The 19,655-nt window shown below is 50.1% G+C and overlaps 1 protein-coding gene across 1 annotated transcript in view; it reads right to left on the bottom strand.

Moving 5' to 3' along the window:
- Positions 1-3,254: 3,254 nt before the first annotated feature.
- The window catches only part of LOC135180257 (guanylate cyclase soluble subunit beta-2-like), a 39,883-nt gene continuing 23,482 nt past the window's right edge, over positions 3,255-19,655 (bottom strand). Inside the window, exons 12-18 of the mRNA XM_064152632.1 lie at positions 18,642-18,962; positions 16,664-16,812; positions 11,089-11,235; positions 10,675-10,829; positions 6,684-6,898; positions 6,472-6,594; positions 3,255-4,296 (exon numbers count right to left, since the gene is read on the bottom strand). Of these exons, the coding sequence (XP_064008702.1) occupies positions 4,214-4,296; positions 6,472-6,594; positions 6,684-6,898; positions 10,675-10,829; positions 11,089-11,235; positions 16,664-16,812; positions 18,642-18,962 (1,193 nt within the window). The 3' untranslated portion in view covers positions 3,255-4,213. The remainder of the gene's footprint in view (positions 4,297-6,471; positions 6,595-6,683; positions 6,899-10,674; positions 10,830-11,088; positions 11,236-16,663; positions 16,813-18,641; positions 18,963-19,655) is intronic.

The following is a 19,655-nucleotide window of genomic DNA, read 5'->3' as shown; positions in this document are numbered from 1 at the left end:
GCCAGTTCTGGAGCCCCTGGGACAAGAGGGATGTGGAGATGCTGGAGAGTGCCCAGAGCAGGGCCAGGAGGATGCTCAGAGGCTGCAGCAGCTCTGCTGTGAGCACAGACTGAAAGAGTTGGGGCTGTGCAGGCTGGAGCAGAGGAGGCTCCCAGGTGACCTTCTTGTGGCCTGCCAGGATCTGAAGGAGGCTACAAAAGAGCTTGGGAATGACTTTTGAGGCTGTGAGGGAGTGCCAGGACTGGGGGCAATGGAGCAAAGCTGGAGGTGGGGAGATTGAGAGTGGAGGTGAGGAGGAAGTTGTTGAGCATGAGAGTGGTGAGAGGCTGGACTGGATTGCCCAGGGAGGTGGTTGAGGCCTCATGGCTGGAGGTGTTTGAGGCCAGGCTGGCTGAGGCTGTGTGCAGCCTGCTCTAGGGTAGGGTGTCCCTGCCCTTGGCAGGGGGATTGCAACTGGCTGATCCTTGTGGTCCCTTCCAACCCTGACTGATTCTGTGATTCTCTATGCTTTGGACACAAAGACTCAGCTTTCAAGTTTTCTAAGATGGATTGCCAGGAAGCAACAGGGGGGGATGTTCTTCCCACACTCTTTTTGGGTCAATTCAGTGTAGAGTGGTCACTGATGCTAAGACTGTACACAACAGTGTCAGCTGTAGTGCTGATTCCCCTGTCCTTACTGTACTTGTGCAGTAAAGAAACTGAGGTACTTTATTAGACATGCAACCCTCTTTTGCCTCCTTATAGGAGAGGTGGAAGGAGAAACAAGGAGAGCAGTCACTGACAGGTGGCAGCTGTTGTACTGATGGAAAGGTTTATTTCTGAATGGTATTCTGAAGGCTTTACACAGGTTTAAGAACACACAATGAGGATGCACAGGCACACTTTTCAAGCAGATGTGCAACTATGAACCAGGCCTGCATCTCCAGCAGGAGCAGATGGTAGCAGAGGCCACAGAAAATACAACTGAGCACATCAGTAGAGCACGGCATGACTTAGCATGGAGCACTTACTGGTGATCAAAACACTCCAACATTAAACATTCAGGGATTTTTTTCACCCTCACCAAAACAGAGAACAGTGTCTAGATAGCAGAATCCTTAGCAATCAGTCAATCAACCCTGCCCTTCATAGCAGGGCACTCTCTCAGCATGGTGCTGCTAGGTCAAACCCACTCACTGTACTCCTCAGGTTGCAGAGCAGTCTCAAAGTGCACAAATGGATCTCTCCTAGACAAAACTAAGTCAGGGATGTGCTGGTTTGAGGCTAATTGGAATATTTTAATGAGAGAACTCAGATCATTGGTTGTAAAAAGCAAATCATGATGAAGCCCATAGCATCCATTGGCTTGCTGAAAGGGGGAAAAGGCCAAAAAGTAAAGAACTTGTCCCACTCTGTCCTTTTGCTTCTCCTTTGATCTCCTCTAATACCTCTCCACTAACAAATAACAACATAAGCTTTGCTGGTTGGTTTTGTTTGGCTCTCTGGGCAAGTAGAGGGAGAAAGAGAGAGTAGCTTTGAGCCCCTTCTGGGCAGTTTCCTTTGTCCAGGAAGGAGTTTGGATTTCTGCATTAATTTATATCTAGCTGTAGTTAGGTGTGACCAGCAGGAGCAGGGAGGTGATCATGGCCCTGTACTCAGCACTGGTGAGACCACACCTCCAGTACTGTGCCCAGTTTTGGTCACCACAGTACAGGAGGGACATTGAGGTGCTGGAGCAGGTGCAGAGAAGGGCAACGAGGCTGGGGAGAGGTCTGCAGAACATCAGCTATGAGGAGTGGCTGAGGGAGCTGGGGGTGTTTAGTCTGGAGAAGAGGAGGCTGAGAGGGGACCTTATTGCCTTCTACAACAACCTAAAAGAAGGTTGTGGTGAGGCTGGAGCTGGTCTCTTCTCCCCAGTTACTAATGATAGGACACGAGGAAATGGCCTCAAGTTGCATCAGGGGAGGTTTAGGTTGGCTGTTAGGAGGAAGCTCTTTCCTGAGCAGGTGGTCAGGCACTGGAACAGGCTGCCCAGGGAGGTGGTGGAGTCACCAGCCCTGGAGGTGTTTCAAAGGAGAGTGGATGTGGTGCCTGAGACTATGGTCTGGTGATGAAGGCTGCTGGGATGAAGGTTGGACTGGATGATGCTGGTGGTCCTTTCCATCCACAGCAATTCCTAGTGATGAGATGTTGTGCTGAGGGACTTGGTTTGGTCATGGACCTGTCAGTGTGAAACTAATGATGGGACTGGATGATCCTGAAGGGCTTTTCCAACCTAAGCAATTCTGTAAGCCTGTAAATACTTGTAAATATATTGTGTATATATGCTTGCACATTTTGCTTTGCTGCTGTAAGAGTCTAAATTGTCTCTTCCTTGATCATCAGCAAAGATAAAGGTTGCCTTTGTTACCCTCCCGGGCTCAGCCGAGGTGCCTGGCCGAATGCTCAGGGATGTAAATCAACAGATACAGTGCCTGTGTGGACTTCCCAGACTCAGCCCAGGCCTGAATGCCCAGGATGTGCACGTCTTACACCAGCTACCCTGAAGAGAAAAGGCTGATGTGTATTTGGGGTACGGACAGGTAAGCAGCACAGGGAGGAGCTCCCCGGTGCGGCTGCTGGAGCCCTACAAATGCATGAATCCGCAGGAAGATTTGCTGGGGAGCTGCACCTGGACACCCATCCAAAAAACTGTATAAAGTGACAATGCCTGCCAGGAGGAGCACCTCCACCAGAGCACCTCCACCAGAACAACAACTCCTGCAGAGCAACTCCAGAAGAAGAACTCCTGATGAACTCCACAGAGGAACATCCCTGGGCCATGCACACATCTCTCTCTCTCTCCCCATCTTCAGCTGATGGTAATATAATCTCTGCTCTTTTCCTTCCCTGCTTCTTCTCTTTTTCTCTGTTGTTCCCTCTTTCTCTTCCCCCCCCCCTTCTCTCTCTCCTGTTTTGTTCAACTTTATCCTTTAATAAATAGTTTTGTGGTGCTCTCTGGTCTCTCTTGCACCTTCATTTCACAACATGGAAATCTATAGGAATTCTCTGGACAGAGATATTGTTCATCTTTGTTCTCCAGACCTTGACAGCTGTAACTATGGATTCATCTTCCTTCCAAGCCATCTCAGCTACTCTGGTAAATTTCAATAACTGGGGGTGGGGGGGTGGGGAGGGAGAAGTTCCTAACCCACCACAAAGGATAAAGGGGAAAGTTGGATATTATGTGTCTGAGGCTACTACACAGTCAAACATCTCAAATCTTGACACTCAACTTAAAAACAAATGCATGTCTATTATAAAGTGCCCCAATAGCTAACACGTGTTCAGAGTGTGGGACCACACTTAACAAGCCTCTGGAATACCTACAAGTGTGGACAACAGCATGGATGGTCTTGCTCTCCAAGTCCTCCTCTCCTGCTCTGCACTGCTCACCAATGTAGACAGAGCTGCAGAGCACCCAGAGGAGTTTCTCTCCCAGAGCTTTAAAGAGATAATTTAACCAGGTGGAACTTCATCTTGTTATACTAGAGAGGGCAGGAGGTGGCTTTCATCAGTCCTGCTTTGCTGTTTGGTGTTTAAAGACCCTCACTCTTGCTGCAGACACAGAATGGAAACGTAATGCAACAGAGGAGCAACACTGTCATCTTCTCCAGTGAGTCCTTGCTCAAGTGGTCTCATGGTTGCATCCTTAGACAGTTAGTCCACGCCCAAAATTGATGTGTAGGGCATCTCCTGCCAAAGTCACCCAGCAATAGCTCATTCCACTTACTCCAAGGATGGAGTCCAAAACCCTTAAAACCATTGTCCTTTTTGTTCCTACATCTTAAGTCCTTGACAGGTGACCTTCAAAGTTTTCTCTGCCATTTCTGATCAAGCACAGTCTAAGGACGCATCAGGATGGAGGTAACTCAGCTGAGAAGCTTCTGACAGCAGGTGAGTGATGGTGATCTTTAATGCTATTATTTTCAGTGAAGAACATTAATTCCAGCACTGTCAGCCTCCCTCTGCAGTCCTGAAACTTTCTGTTTGTTTAGCTGAGTTAAGGAAATGAGGAATAGACTTGCAACTCATCCGAAGGTCTTGAGCAGTCCTTCGGTGCTGTGATGAATTGTGATGCCACAGAACTCCACTATGTGCATGTCCTTCTGCAGTCATCTAAGCCCAGCACAGACAGCTGGGCCAAAGCTCACAGATGGGTTTTTACTGGTGGCTGCTATAAAGTACAGAATATTTACTTCTCAGGATGGAAAAATACAAGGTTGTGTTGGATCTTTCTGCACGTCCACCGCAGAATGCCTTCACCCAATGAAAGACCTGCAAAGAGATTCAACTGTCAGTGCAGCTAAAAGGCAGCCCCAACTATGCCAACCTCACAGAGGGAAGCTGTTGGCTGTGCTGAAGTCCAGATGGTCACTTCAGGGAATGTCTCTCCTATGGCAAGTGCTTGTTTGAGAAGGAGTATTTCTAGCTGGATGAGTCACCTCGTTCTCTATTGCTGCATAAGATACCACAAAGTGGATTTTATACAGGGACATTCACAGACACTGCAGAGGCTGAAAAATGCATCTCCAAAGCTTCTGAAGGTGGTTTCCTTCTCCAGTGGATGACAAATGTAGACTGGTTAAAAGCAAAGTTATCCTCCACTGTTTTCTGTTTGTGTTGAAATGTCCTTTTGCCTTTATCTCTTGCCTGGATGTTTTTTTGTTGTGGTTTGCTGGTTTTGGGTTTCTTTACAAAAATCATGTGACACTTCCCATACAAAATCAGTCTCACAGCAGTGAAATGCACAGAATCATAACCAAATTGCTCTGATTAACATAAAAAAACCACCCCAAACCCTAAGAAACTTAGAGCAAAGTGCAAAAATTAGAGCGAACATTTCTAAGCCGTGGTTCTTCAGCAGCAGGTTTGACTCTTCCCTGGTTTAGAGGACAAGGACCATCATCTGCCTGCTGGTTGCCATGGAGACTCCCATCGCTTTTGGCATCGTAAGTTTTGCCTGAAAGGAAAGACTCTTTCAGTGGGAGGTTTCAATAACTGTACAGGGTTGCTGGTTAGCACATCCCAGACAAGCTGAACTCCCACCACAGAGTAGATGAACCACCACATCGTGGCCACACCTTGAGTGCTGTGTCCAGTTCTGGGCTCCTCAATTCAAGAGAGATGTTGAGGGACTGGAAGGTGTCTAGAGAAGAGCAGCAAGGCTGGGGAGGGGCCTGGAGCACAAACCCTGTGAGGAGAGGCTGAGGGAGCTGGGGGTGTGCAGCCTGCAGAAGAGGAGGCTCAGGGCAGAGCTCATTGCTGTCTGCAGCTCCCTGAAGGGAGGTTGTAGCCAGGTGGGGTTGGTCTCTTCTCCCAGGCAAGCAGCAAGAGAAGAAGGGGACACAGTCTCAAGTTGTGGCTGGATGTGAGGAGGAAGTTGTTGGCGGAATGATTGGCATTGGAATGGGCTGCCCAGGGAGGTGGTGGAGTCACCGTGCCTGGAGGTGTTCAAGCAAAGCCTGGCTGAGGCACTTAGTGCCATGGTCTGGTTGCTTGGCCAGGGCTGGGTGCTGGATTGGACTGGCTGAGCTTGGAGGTCTCTTCCAACCTGCTTGATTCTATGATTCTATGACCAAAGCAGGTGAGAGAGAAGGGACTAAAGTACTTTCTATCAGTCAGTGCCAACATAATCAGTCTGTACAACACTCACAAAGCATCTAAACAGAATCAGGAGATTTGCTGTGTTAGATAAAACTTTTAGGGCATCAAATCTATTTTCTCAGAGAATGAACTCTGGTAACAGAACATGTGCATGGCCATAAATCCTTCCAAACCCTTGCAGCTGACAGGCCTGGGGACCTCCAGGCTGCACAGCCAGTGAGGTGTCTCCTTCTCAGCCTCAGAATCATAGAATCAACCAGGTTGGAAGATACTTCCAAGCTCATTCAGTCCAACCTGGCACCCAGTCAACCAGACCATGGCACCAAGTGCCTCATCCAGGCTCTTGTTGAACACCTCCAGGGTTGGTGACTGCACCACCTCCCTGGGCAGTTCACTGCAGTGCAACATCTAAACATTTGCTAATATTGACACATTTCTTCTCAGTATACAAACTAATTTTCTCTCATCCATGTTAGCAAACACCTTGAGAGGAAGAATTATTCAGATTATTATAGGACAGAAGCTCCAGGAACAGATGCTTGCATGAACAATAGGATCTGTCTATGTGAAGACTCGTTTAATGTTGACCTGTTCTGCTGGTGCTGTCCAAAGGACTATGAAATTGGGCAGCTATGTCAGCTTCCTTCTCCCTTGTGCACAACTCATGCCTGGGATTGCTCTGAAGGGGAATGCATGCAGAATGGTTGGTTTCCCTAGCCACATGGGCATGTTGGCATGAATATCTGGCTTGGGTAAAGCAACAGTTATTCAGAGGAGGAAGGTAACGAAGCTGCTCAGCTCCTTCCTCATCGTGTCACCTTCGCTACTTAGTTACTAGAGAAGTACCTGTTAAATCTGCAATTTTGGCTTGATTTCTTCTTTTGAGGCTGTTTTGTGGATCTGTGGGGCCATCACTATACTTCATGGCAATGGCTGGGGCCTGGTCCTTCTCTGGCTGAGTCTGGGTAACTGAAAGGAGAAAAAGAAAAGGATGTTTAATCGAGTCCCATGAGTTTTCATCTGTTGGGGCAACGACTCCAGACTCCAGTTGGCTCTACCTGTCTGCTGACAGCTTGGTATGGCTTCAGTCCTGCCTTCTTGAAAGGACTGAACAGATTCATGGCCAGAATCTAAGTCCTTCAATGGCCTTCCCATTATCTCATTCTCAGTTGCAGTTTTGTTCCTGATGAGGAAGTATGTGTGCATTTTCCCTTTGCCTTTCACTTCTATTTCTCCTCTTTCAGTCATCTCAAAGTTCTTGTGTTTTAGGCACCTAAAATACCAGAAGCAAGACAACATGGGAAAAAAAACTAGGATTAGCAAAAGTAACACTGATGTTTTAGAGCAGCTGTTTGAATGCTGCCTGTGCAGCAGGCTTGCTCCTGAGATCATCTGTAACTACTTGAAAGGAGGTTGCAGCGAGCTGGGTGTTGCTCTCTTTGCCTCAGTAACAAGCAATAGGACAAAAGGAAATGGCCTGAACTTGTGCCAGGGAAGATTTAGATTGGACACTAGGAAAAATGTCTTTGCTAAAGGGGTTGTTAAGCACTGGAAGAGGCTGCTGAGGAAAGTGGTGGAGTCACCACCCTTAGAGTATTTAAAGGATGCATGGATGTGGTACTCAGGGATGCGGTTTAGAGGTGTGCTTGGCAATGTTGGGTTCACAGTTGGACTTGATGATCTTAAAGGTCTTTTACAACTCTGTGATGCTGCCAATTCGAATCACAGCAGCCTGGGGTAAAAAAAGTATTGATCTGAGAGGTTGTTTCAGCTGTTTGTCCAAGCCTGCTGTGCTTTCATAGCTACACACGTGCAGCCTGATCAAAAATCAATGGACCACACAGTCAAATACTTCAGTGTGATGGAGGGGTTCTACTGACCTGTCAAGAGAAACTGAGAGCTGAGGCAGGCAAGGTGGGTTAGAGGGAACTACCTCCAGTCATTTCACCATGCATTATTTACTCCTGGTTAAGCCAGGCTGACTGATCCCAACTGCCACCTTCACAGGTCCAAAAATGGCTTCCAAGAGGCATTGGTTTTCAGTGGGGCTGGCATGAGGCTGCCCAGCCTGCAGTCCCCCCAGCCTGGCACCTTGCTATTCTTCCATAGGAGTGTAACATCTTCTCTTCTTCTGGTACTGATCTTCCTGACCTTCCAATAAAAGGACAGCTAGCAACACTGTGATCACAGGATGTCAGGGGTTGGAAGGCACCCAAGGAGATCATCCAGTCCAACCCCCCTGCCTGAGCAGGGCCACACAACCTAGCACAGATCACAGAGGAACACAACCAGACAGGCCTTGAAAGGCTGCAGAGAAGGAGTCTCCACAGCCTCTCTGGGCAGCCTGTGCCAGTGCTCTGGGACCCTTACAGGAAAGAAGTTCCCCCTTGTGTTGAGGCAGAACCTCCTGTGCTGTAACTTACACCCATTGCTCCTTGTCCTATCCCAGGGAGCAGTGAGCAGAGCCTGTCCCCCCCTTCCTGACCCCCAGCCCTCAGATACTTATAAACATTGATTAAATCCCCTCTCAGTCTTCTCTTCTCCAGACTAAGCAGCCCCAGGTCCCTCAGCCTCTCCTCATCAGCCATGCCCTCCAGTCCCCTCATCATCCTCACAGCCCTCTGCTGGACACTGAATGCAGTGTTCAAGATCAGGAGGAAGTTGTTGTCAGAGAGAGTGATTGGCATTGGAATGGGCTGCCCAGGGAGGTGGTGGAGTCGCTGTCCCTGGAGGTGTTGAAGCCAAGCCTGGATGAGGCACTTAGTGCCATGGTCTGGTTGCTTGGCTAGGGCTGGGTGCTAGGTTGGGCTGGCTGAGCTTGGAGGTCTCTTCCAACCTGCTGGATTCTGTGGTTCTGTGATTCTAAGGACAGCAGCTCTCCTATGAGGACAGACTGAAAGAGTTGGGGCTGTGCAGTGTGGAGCAGAGGAGGCTCCCAGGTGACCTTCTTGTGGCCTTCCAGCATCTGAAGGGGGCTACAAAAAAGCTGGGGAGGGACTTTTGAGGCTCTGAGGGAGTGCCAGGACTGGGGTGAAGGAAGCAAAGCTGGAGGTGGGGAGAGTGAGGCTGGAGGTGAGGAGGAAGTTGTTGAGCATGAGAGTGGTGAGAGGCTGGACTGGGTTGCCCAGGGAGGTGGTTGAGGCCCCATGGCTGGAGGTGTTTGAGGCCAGGCTGGCTGAGGCTGTGTGCAGCCTGCTCTAGGGTAGGGTGTCCCTGGGCATGGCAGGGGGGTTGGAACTGGCTGCTCCTTGTGGTCCCTTCCCACCCTGACTGATTCTATGATTCTGTGATCTCAAAGTCCTGCTATGGATTTGATTGCATTGACCAGTTTTTATCCAGCTTGGTATGCCTGTGAAAGGCATGATCCTATGTGCAAACAAAACTATTTCACCACAACTTGGGCCAAGTCTGGGGAAGGCTTTTAGGCAGAGAGTTCAACTCTTTTAGTTATGCAAGCTGCCAAATGAAATGCTCTCTCTTTCTAGCTTCTACATCACTCTTGTTACTTCCAAATAAGCTATCCATTACTTTGTCCCATATTTTGCACTTGAGGTTCAGAATGCCCAAACCTCTGTCTTCCTATACAAGTGTGCTTGAAATAACCAGAATATATCACAGAAGATTTTGGGTTGGGAGGCCCTTTAGGATCATCTAGTTCCAACCCCTCTGCCACAGGCAGGGACACCTCCTACTAGACCAGTTTGCTCAAGGCCCCAATAACCTGGCTTTGAATATTTCCAGGGCTTCTCTGGGCACACTGTTCCAATGCCTCACCATCCTCACAGGGAGGAACTTCTTCCTAATATGTGATGTAACCTAAGCTTCTTCCAGTTTGAAACCTTACTCACCATTACAAAGGCACTACATGCCTTTGCAAAATGTCCCTCAGCATCTCCTTTCTCCTCTTCACATTTATGATGACTAAGTCACTGCTTTCTAGGTCCTGATTTGCCTAATGTACCTCTTCCAAAGAAGTTCACCTCTAATTCCAGGACACATTCCTTTGAACATTTCCAGAACTTCATTATGCAACCTGTTGCAGTGCCTCATCACCCTCATGGAGAAGAAACTTTAATCTAACTCTGTCTTCTTCCAGTCTGAAACCATTACCTCTTTTCATAGAATAAATCACATTGGAAGAGACCTCCAAGCTCAGCCAGCCCAACCTAGCACCCAGCCCTAGCCAGTCAACCAGACCATGGCACTAAGTGCCCCAGCCAGGCTTTGCTTGAAGACCCCCAGGGACGGTGCCTCCACCACCTCCCTGGGCAGCCCATTCCAATGCCAATCACTCTCTCTGACAACAACTTCCTCCTAACATCCAGCTTAGACCTCCCCTGGCAGAGCTTGAGACTGTGTCCCCTTCTTCTGTTGCTGATTGCCTGGCAGAAGAGACCAACCCCACCTGGTTACAGCCTCCCTTCAGACAGCTGCAGACAGCAATGAGGTCTGCCCTGAGCCTCCTCTGCTGCAGGCTGCACACCCCCAGCTCCCTCAGCCTCTCCTCACAGGGCTCTGCTCCAGGCCCCTCCCCAGCCTTGCTGCCCTTCTCTGGACACCTTCCAGCACCACAATATCTCTCTTGAGCTGAGGAGCCCAGAACTGGACACAGCACTCAAGATGTGGCCTGAGCACAGGGGCAGAAGAACCTCCCTTGTCCTGCTGCCCACACTGCTCCTGAGCCAGCCCAGGATGCCATTGGCTCTGCTGCCCACCTGGGCACTGCTGCCTCATCTTCAGCTCCTCTTTCCCAGCACCCCCAGCTCCCTCTCTGCCTGGCTGCTCTTAGCCCCAGCATGTTGCACTGCTTGTGGTTGTTGTGGCCAAAGTGTAGAACCCTGCCCTTGGCCTTGTTCAATCTCATCCCATTGGCCTCTGCCCACCCATCCAGCCTGTCTCTCTGGTCTGTTGCTGGTTTGGTTTCTTTGTTAGGAAGCTGCATAAATCAGTGGCTGCAGACAGCACCAGCTGTGTTGCAACCTGAAGCTATCCAGGCAGTGAGTTTAAGCACAGCTTTTAACAGGCAACATTTCCATCACAGCTACTCACTGGTAGGCACTGGAGCTGAGGTGGATCTTACTGGGGACACCATGACTCTCCATCCTGGAAGCTATATTCACTGTGTCTCCAAACAAGCAGTACCGAGGCATCTTTTCTCCAACAACTCCAGCCAAGACAGGACCTGTATGGATCCCAACTCTTATCTTTGCAAAGACATAAAACACCCCCCAAAAACATCACTTGTTATTTAACATTCTTCTTAATGCTATCCAGCCAGTCAAAAGTTCATCCCAGCACAACCCTGGACACCAGTAAAACATGAAATGTCCACGGGGCAGAGGTACTGCATGAAAAAAGTACCCACGTGGGCCATGCCCAGAACCACACAAGAGGCAGAAGAAGCTCTTTGATGTTAGCACAGACACACACACACACACACACATCTTGGTGCTAACAACTTACTTGGATAGGACTTCCAGAAACTGGGTTCTGCACTCCTTTGGCTGCTATTATCATCCCCAGGGCAAAGTTGGCCACTCGCTCAGCGTGAGTGGGTACAGGCACGGGCACCCCACCTACCACCATGTAGGCATCTCCAATTGTCTCCACCTTTAATTGAAAGGGACAAGGGTGTGAGCATGCCATACAGAATCATAGTCATAGAATCAGTCAGGGTGGGAAGGGACCACAAGGAGCAGCCAGTTCCAACCCCCCTGCCATGCCCAGGGACACCCTACCCTAGAGCAGGCTGCACACAGCCTCAGCCAGCCTGGCCTTAAACACCTCCAGCCATGGGGCCTCAACCACCTCCCTGGGCAACCCATTCCAGCCTCTCACCACTCTCCTGCTCAACAACTTCCTCCTCACCTCCAGCCTGACTCTCCCCACCTCCAGCTCTGCTCCATTCCCCCCAGTCCTGGCACTCCCTCACAGCCTCAGAACTCCCTCCCCAGCTTTTTGTAGCCCCCTTCAGATGCTGGAAGGCCACAAGAAGGTCACCTGGGAGCCTCCTCTGCTCCAGCCTGCACAGCCCCAACTCTTTCAGTCTGTGCTCACAGCAGAGCTGCTGCAGCCTCTCAGCATCCTCCTGGCCCTGCTCTGGACACACTCCAGCATCTCCACATCCCTCTTGTCCCAGGGGCTCCAGAACTGGATGCAGTACTCCAAGTGGGGTCTCAGCAGAGCACAGCAGAGGGGGAGAATCCCCTCCCTGGCCCTGCTGGCCACACTTCTGCTGCTGCAGCCCAGGCTCTGCTTGGCTTTCTGGGCTGCAAGTGCACACTGCTGGCTCCTGTTGAGCTTCTCCTCCACCAGCACCCCCAGGTCCTTCTCCTCAGGGCTGCTCTCCACACTCACTGCCCAGCCTGGATTTGTGCTTGGCATTGCCCTGACTCAGATGCAGGACACTGCACTTGGTCTTGTTGAACCTCCTGAGGTTGGCTTGTGCCCACCTCTGCAGCCTGTGCAGGTCCCCCTAGAAGCCATCCCTTCCCTCCAGCCTGTCTGCTGCACACAGCTTGGTGTGGTCAGCGAACTTGCAGAGTGGTTTTAGATCTTGCTGAGGTTAGTGCTTTGCTGTCTGGGATCCCTTCTCACCTGCATGGACTCCTTTCTTCTAAAGATGGTTCTGATCTTGGGAAAGCTCAAGCATGTGTCAGGTTCCTTGAGACTGTCACTGACTCTGCACTGAAAAGTTCAATGCATTCTGCCTGTGAGATGCAGTCAAGTAAGGGATGGAAGTGTCAGACTTCCTTTTGCCCAAGGCAGACTTCAAAGCAAAGAGCTATCTCCAGGCACAGGCTCCTCAGCCAGGAGTTATCTGATAGCTGAGTGCTACTAATTAGCTCTGAGTCACAACTGGTGTTAAAATCTTACTTCTTTTTAAAGAGATTTCTGGTTTCCAAGTCACAACAAAGCAAAGGGAGTCTATTTGGATCTAGCTGAAGACATCCTTGCTTACTGCAGGGGGGCTTGGCTAAATGACCTTTAAAGGTCCCTTCTAACCCAAACCATTCTGTGATTCTATCATTCTATGCTTGTTATTGAAGGGTTCACATTAAACTAAGAACCCTCCACTCTGCAGCATGTCAGAGACTGCAAAGTATGAACTGAGCAGTTCAGGAGCATCCTTCCTTACAACCAGCTGCTTGTCCACAACGAGCTGCAGTCTCTGAGAAAAAGCCTGAAGGCTTCATCCTCCTTCAGGCACCTTCCTAGTAAGTGAGGGTGCTGGAACACTGGGCCAGGCTGTCCAGAGAGCTTATGGAGTCTCCTATGGAGAGATTCCAAACCCACCTTGACATGATCCCAGAATAGTAGAGGGTGGAAGAGATCTCTGGAGATCATCTATCTGATCCAACCCTCCTGCTAAAGTAGGGTCACTCAGAGCAAGCTGTCCAGGGTCATGTCAAGGAAAAGCAGCTGGTTGTAAAGAAGGATGCTCCTGAACTGCTCAGTTCATACTTTGCAGTCTCTGAGGAAAAGGATTCTGTAATCCTAGTTGTGAACTCAGGCAGGCATTGGATAAAGCAAGAGATCTTGTGAATCTTTGAGACACTGGTGAAATACTTTGGTGGTTGTCCCTGTACAGGAGTTTTCTCTTGGACTAGAAGAGGAATTGAGAATACTCAGGTGTTGAAAATTCACTATAAAAGACTGCCACAGGGTAAGGAGATGCTCTACAATGGCCTCATGGAGCTTCACAGTTACACTTACCACCAGTAAGTAAGAGATTGGTTTTCTTTAGAGTAATTGAATTCCTTAAAAATGGACACCAAAAGGAGCACAGGAACATAATTTCATCTTTGGAGAGCCCTGCAGAGGGACCTGGCCAGGCTGTATGGGTAGGCAGAGGCCAATGGGATGAGACTGAACAACCCCAAGCAGCACTACAGGCTGGGGAGAGAGTGGCTGAGAGCAGCCAGGCAGAGAGGGAGCTGGGGGTGCTGGGAGAGAGGAGCTGAAGATGAGGCAGCAGTGCCCAGGTGGGCAGCAGAGCCAATGGCATCCTGGGCTGCATCAGGAGCAGTGTGGGCAGCAGGACAAGGGAGGTTCTTCTGCCCCTGTGCTCAGCAAGCAGCAACAGAAGAAGGGGACACAATCTCAAGCTGTGCCAGGGGAGGTCTAGGCTGGATGTTAGGAGGAAGTTGTTGTCAGAGAGAGTGATTGGCATTGGAATGGGCTGCCCAGGGAGGTGGTGGAGTTGCTGTGCCTGGAGGTGTTGAAGCAAAGCCTGGATGAGGCACTTAGTGCCATGGTCTGGTTGATTGTCTAGGGCTGGGTGCTAGGTTGGACTGGCTGAGCTTGGAGGTCTCTTCCAACCTGGCTGATTCTATGATTCACATAATGACTTAAAACTACTCAGCACATGAAGTCTGGAGGGATGTGTCCCTGCAGATGTCCTCTGTCTGACACCCAGACCCATAGCAGTCTTCTGGAACTAATTAAAAGCAGCTTTAAAAAGTCACTAATGCACATAGATACCCTAATTATTTCTGGGGATTTAATTCACCAAGATTTATTCATAGGTTCAGATGTTTACAAGCTTGGGCCAAGTTTCTTTGATCAACTTTGATATTTCATTTCTGTCTCAGACTGGTCCTCCTCTCTGCACCCCAGTAACCCCCTTTCAATATTAATGGGAGTTATATGCAGGCATCCAAAAGAGATTATTAGAGTGGCAGATAATTTACTCATGATGGATGTTTTGGAATAGAATGTGATGCTAATTTATCCTCAAATCTGTGGGCCACATCCTGGATGCTTCAATTATTGAGGACAGTTTCCTTGCCCAGGCAGAAATGCTGCTGATTTCCCAATGTCATTTCTTCTGGGGTGAACTGCAGGCCCTGCTGAGGAGAAGTGGGAAGGAGGGCAGGGCCTCTGCTATTTCTGCCTCCCCAAATAATTAATAAGCTAAGGACAGAAATGTAGGACCTGCTTGGCAAATCTGGGTAGATCTGGAGGTCTTAATTCTCCTCCTCTACTCCACTTTGCTGAGACCCCACCTGGAGTACTCATCCAGTTCTGGAGCCCCTATGACAAGAGGGATGTGGAGATGCTGGAGTGTGTCCAGAGCAGGGCCAGGAGGATGCTCAGAGGCTGCAGCAGCTCTGCTGTGAGCGCAGCCTGAAAGAGTTGGGGCTGTGCAGGCTAGAGAAGAGGAGGCTCCCAGGTGACCTTCTTGTGGCCTGCCAGGATCTGAAGGGGGCTACAAAAAAGCTGGGGAGGGACTTTTGAGGCTGTGAGGGAGTGCCAGGACTGGGGGGAATGGAGCAAAGCTGGAGGTGGGGAGAGTCAGGCTGGAGGTGAGGAGGAAGTTGTTGAGCATGAGAGTGGTGAGAGGCTGGAATGGGTTGCCCAGGGAGGTGGTTGAGGCCCCATGGCTGGAGGTGTTTGAGGCCAGGCTGGCTGAGGCTGTGTGCAGCCTGCTCTAGGGTAGGGTGTCCCTGGGCATGGCAGGGGAGTTGGAACTGGCTGCTCCTTGTGGTCCCTTCCAACCCTGACTGATTCTATGATTCTGATAACACTATCATTCTGTGTCAGCCAGGGCTCTGATCCTTCCAGCAAGGTTTGGAGACAATGCCTACACCACAGCCTAGATCTAATCAATGCTCTTTGACATCAGAAGGAAACCACAGCATGGCAGATGTTAGAAATTACTTCTGGAGGTATCTAGTCCAAGCCCCCTGCTAAAGCTGAGTCACACAGTGTAGCTTGCCCAGGATAACATCCAGGTGGATTTGGAATCTCTCTGGAGAAGGAGACTCCACAACCTCTCTGAGCAGCCTTGTTCAGGGCTCCAGCACCCTCACATGAAAGAATATTTTCCTCATGCTTCCCCTGGCACAGCCTGAGGCTGTGTCCTCTTGTTCTGGTGCTGGCCACCTGAGAGAAGAGAGCAACCTCCTCCTGGCCATAATCACCCCTCAGGTAGTTGCAGACAGCAAGGAGGTCTCCCCTGAGCCTCCTCTTCTCCAGGCTAACCAATCCCAGCTCCCTCAGCCTCTCCTCCTAGGGCTGTGCTCAAGGCCTCTCCCCAGCCTCGTTGCCCTTCTCTGGACACGCTCAAGCATCTCAATGTCCCTCCTAAACTGGGGGGCCCAGAACTGAACGCAGCACTCAAGGTGTGGTCTAAGCAGTGCAGAGTACAGGGGCAGAATGGCCTCCCTGCTCCTGCTGGCCACACCATTCCTGATGCAGGCCAGGATGCCACTGGCTCTCTTGGCCACCTGGGCACACTGCTGGCTCATGTTCAGGTGGGTATCAATCAGCACCCCCAGATCCCTCTCTGTCTGGCTGCTCTCAGCCACTCCGACCCCAGCCTGTATCTCTGCATGGGGCTGTTGTGGCCAAAGTGCAGCACCCTGCACTTGGAGCTATTGAACTCCATCCCCTTGGACTCTGCCCATCTGTGCAGGCGGTCAAGGTCCTGCTGCAGAGCCCTTCTGCCCTCCAACCCAGCCACATCTGCCCCCAGCTTGGTGTCACCTGCAAATTTGCTGATGACTGACTCCATGCCCTCATCCAGATCATCTATGAAGATGTTAAAGAGGATGGGGCCCAGCACTGATCCCTGAGGGACACCACTAGTGACAGCTGCCAGCTGGATGTGGCACCATTCACCACCACTCTCTGGGCTCAGCCCTCCAGCCAGTTCCTAACCCAGCACAGAGTGTTGCCATCCAAGCCATGACCAATTGCAGTGTAATACAATTTGTAGCCTTCTGATGAAAGGTCTATTAACACATGTTTGGAGTGCAATAAATGGATTGGCTTGCATCAAGCACCTCCCCATCTCTTTTGATGCCTGTGGCATTGTAGCCCATGGCAGTTGTGGAATCTCCCTCTCTGGAGATATTCACAACCCACCTGGATGCATTCCTGTGTGATCTGGTCTAGGTGATCCTGCTCTGCACTGGCTGAGCTTTGGAGGTCCCTTCCAGCCCCTAACACTCTGTGACTCTGTGACAGAACCAAAGGCAGCAGTAACATCTTCCCCAGACTATTTCTGGAGCCTGCACGGATCAGCACATACCTTGTAGACGTCATGCACCGTGGTCAGCCTGTCAAACCGCAGGTACATGGAGTTCAACATGAGAACAATCTGGATTGGCTCACACTGGGCACAAATGTTGGTGAAGGTCACAACGTCACTGAACAGTATGGTGCACTCCTTGAACTCTCCTGTCAGCAAAAACACCAGCAGTAAGTACTTGTAGGGGATGAACGACCAGGACATCTGCTTTCTCATCATGCTTGGAGGACCTCTGATCTGCCGCTTGTACTGCTCTCTTACAGGGGCTGAGATGGTGTCCAGAGAAGGGCAACAAAGCTGGTGAGGGGCCTGGAGCACAGCCCTGTGAGGAGAGGCTGAGGGAGCTGGGGGTGTGCAGCCTGCAGCAGAGGAGGCTCAGGGCAGAGCTCATTGCTGTCTGCAACTCCCTGAAGGGAGGCTGTAGCCAGGTGGGGTTGGGCTCTGCTGCCAGGCAAGCAGCACCAGAAGAAGGGGACACAGTCTCAAGTTGTGCCAGGGGAGGTCTAGGCTGGATGTGAGGAGGAAGTTGTTGTCAGAGAGAGTGATTGGCATTGGAATGGGCTGCCCAGGGAGGTGGTGGAGTGGCTGTGCCTGGAGGTGTTGAAGCCAAGCCTGGCTGGGGCACTTAGTGCCATGGTCTGGTTGATTGGCTAGGGCTGGGTGCTAGGTTGGACTGGCTGAGCTTGGAGTTTTCTTCCAGCCTGGCTGATTCTATATTGATAAAAGAGTATAAAAAGAGTATAACAAATGCAAGACACATCTCAAACAGCCCAGACATGTGAGTGCAGCCCTTTGTCCACCCATTGCTCCCATATGGAGCAGTTTACCCCTCACTTCATCTATGTGCTCACTTAAGGCAACTTGAGCATATTCTTCCTTGCTGTCTTTAACAGCAGTGGGAATCCTGATGATCCCAGGCTTATAGAGAGACTCTTTAGGATATTAGGCTGTCTTATGAGGAGAGGCTGAGAGACCTGGGGCTCTTTAACCTGGAGAAGACTGAGAAGGGATCTTCTCAATGCTTATCAATAACTAAAGGACTGGTGTGAGGAGGATATGGGGCCAGACTCTGTTCAGTGGTGCCCAGTGACAGGACAAAGGGCAGAGGGCACAAACTGGAACCCAGGAGGTTCCATCTAAACATGAGGAAAAACCTCTTTCTTTCCTGTGAGGGTGCTGGAGTGCTCTTCTGTTGTGAAGTCTCCTTTGGTGCAGAGATTCCAAATCCACCTGGAAACATAAGCAACCCTGTTATGGCAGGGGGGGTTGGACTGAATGATCCCCAGAGGTGGTCCCTTCCATTCCTTACCATTCCCTGGGGCTCTGTCCCAGGGTGAGACTATAGGGTTAAAAATTTTCTGGAGACTAGAAGATTGTTATTCAATCCCATAATTCTGCTCTTTATAGACTCAAAACAAGGTCAGCTCATTCTCCTTTCCTCCTCCTCCTGCCCTGTGTGTGTGATGGGAGCCACTTTAAAGGGGGGAGAACAAGCTGTGCTTCCAGACATAAAGCTCTTCATGCTCCAGTGAAGTGATATTAACTTATCCATTGTTGCCATTATATGGCCTAACCCTGGATTGTTCACCTCTCCCCTGTGTCTGAGCTAGAAAATCAGCTCAGACAGCCACAATCCACCCCTTTAATATAATTCCCATTGCAGCATCAAGTCATTCCATCTAACTAGGGATAACATCAGTGTCGTGGACAGTCCTTGTCCAGGCTTTTCCTGATAAAGTGGCTCCTGCCACACACAGGGCAGGAAGAGGAGGAGGAAAGGAGAACAAACTGACCTTGTTGTGAGTTTACAAGGAGATAGCAGAATTATGGGATGGAATAACAATCTTCTAGTGCCCAGAAAAGTTTTAACCCTATAGTCTGGACCTGGGACAGGCTGTCACAGAGGAACTAAGAGTATTTCCCAGTAAAGATCAACTCCTTTCTTCCTTTTGTTTTAGAGTGCATCTTGTCCATTCACCTGCTTCAACTTGCTTGCCCTCCTTCAGCTGGTTGGCCACATGCTGAGGGAGCATGGCATAGAGCAGAGCCTCAGTCTTTTTCTTCTCTTCCTCCAGGTGCTTCGACAGTATCCGCAGTTCTTCCTTCTTCCTCTCCAGCTGGTTGGAGAGCTCCATCTCTGCCAGCCGCTGCTGGTTGAGAAGAATCAAGTCCCTGGTCACGTCGTGGGGGGCAATGTCTGCGATGTGCATCTGGCGCTCCTCCAGCTCGTGCAGTGTGCGAAGCAAAGGAGAGCAGAGGTAGAGCATGCACTGCAGGGACTCCATCCAGATCATCTGGCCTGTTTGAAACAAGCATCAGTAAGAGTTTTCAGCAGCCTGGACCTCCACGTGGCGCTTCGGTATGTTAATTTTAGGGGATGAGTTCCAAGGACAATGTCTTTTTGTAGGGTCTGGGTCATCACGGGCATGACTCTGTGTCCTGGAATTTGAGGTGGACTCGTTTGGAAGAGGCACATTAGGCAAAGAAAATCAGGACCTAGAAAGCGGTGACTTAGTCACTGCAAGTGCGAGGAAGAGAAAGGAGATGGAGAGGGAGGTTTTACAAAGGCATGTAGTAATGGTGAGTAAGGTTTCAAACTGGAAGAGGCTTAGTTTAGATCACATATTAGGAAGAAATTCTTCCCTGTGAGGATGGTGAGGCATTGGAACAGTGTGTCCAGAGAAGCCCTGGAAATATTCAAAGCCAGGCTGGACGGGGCCTCTTGAACAAGCTGGTCTAGTAGGAGGTGACCCTGCTCGTGGCAGGCAGGAACTAGATGATTTTTAAGGTCCCTTCCAACCCAAAGCATTCTGTGATTCTGTAAGTCCAAGGTACTCAGTGCCTTTGCTGGCAAGAATCACCTTTGTGCTAGTTTGAAGCAAGCTGGAATGTTTTGGTAGAAGAACTAGATAACAGGCAGTGAAATGAAAACAATTGTGTCTCCTTCTCTCACAGTCACACTGAGAACTCTGGGGAGAAGAAGTAAAACATT

This window comes from Pogoniulus pusillus, chromosome 13, assembly GCF_015220805.1.
Source record: "Pogoniulus pusillus isolate bPogPus1 chromosome 13, bPogPus1.pri, whole genome shotgun sequence".
Lineage (NCBI taxonomy): Eukaryota > Metazoa > Chordata > Aves > Piciformes > Lybiidae > Pogoniulus > Pogoniulus pusillus.
Note: the sequence above shows the minus strand (reverse complement) of the source record. Positions and strands in the feature narration are given on the sequence as shown.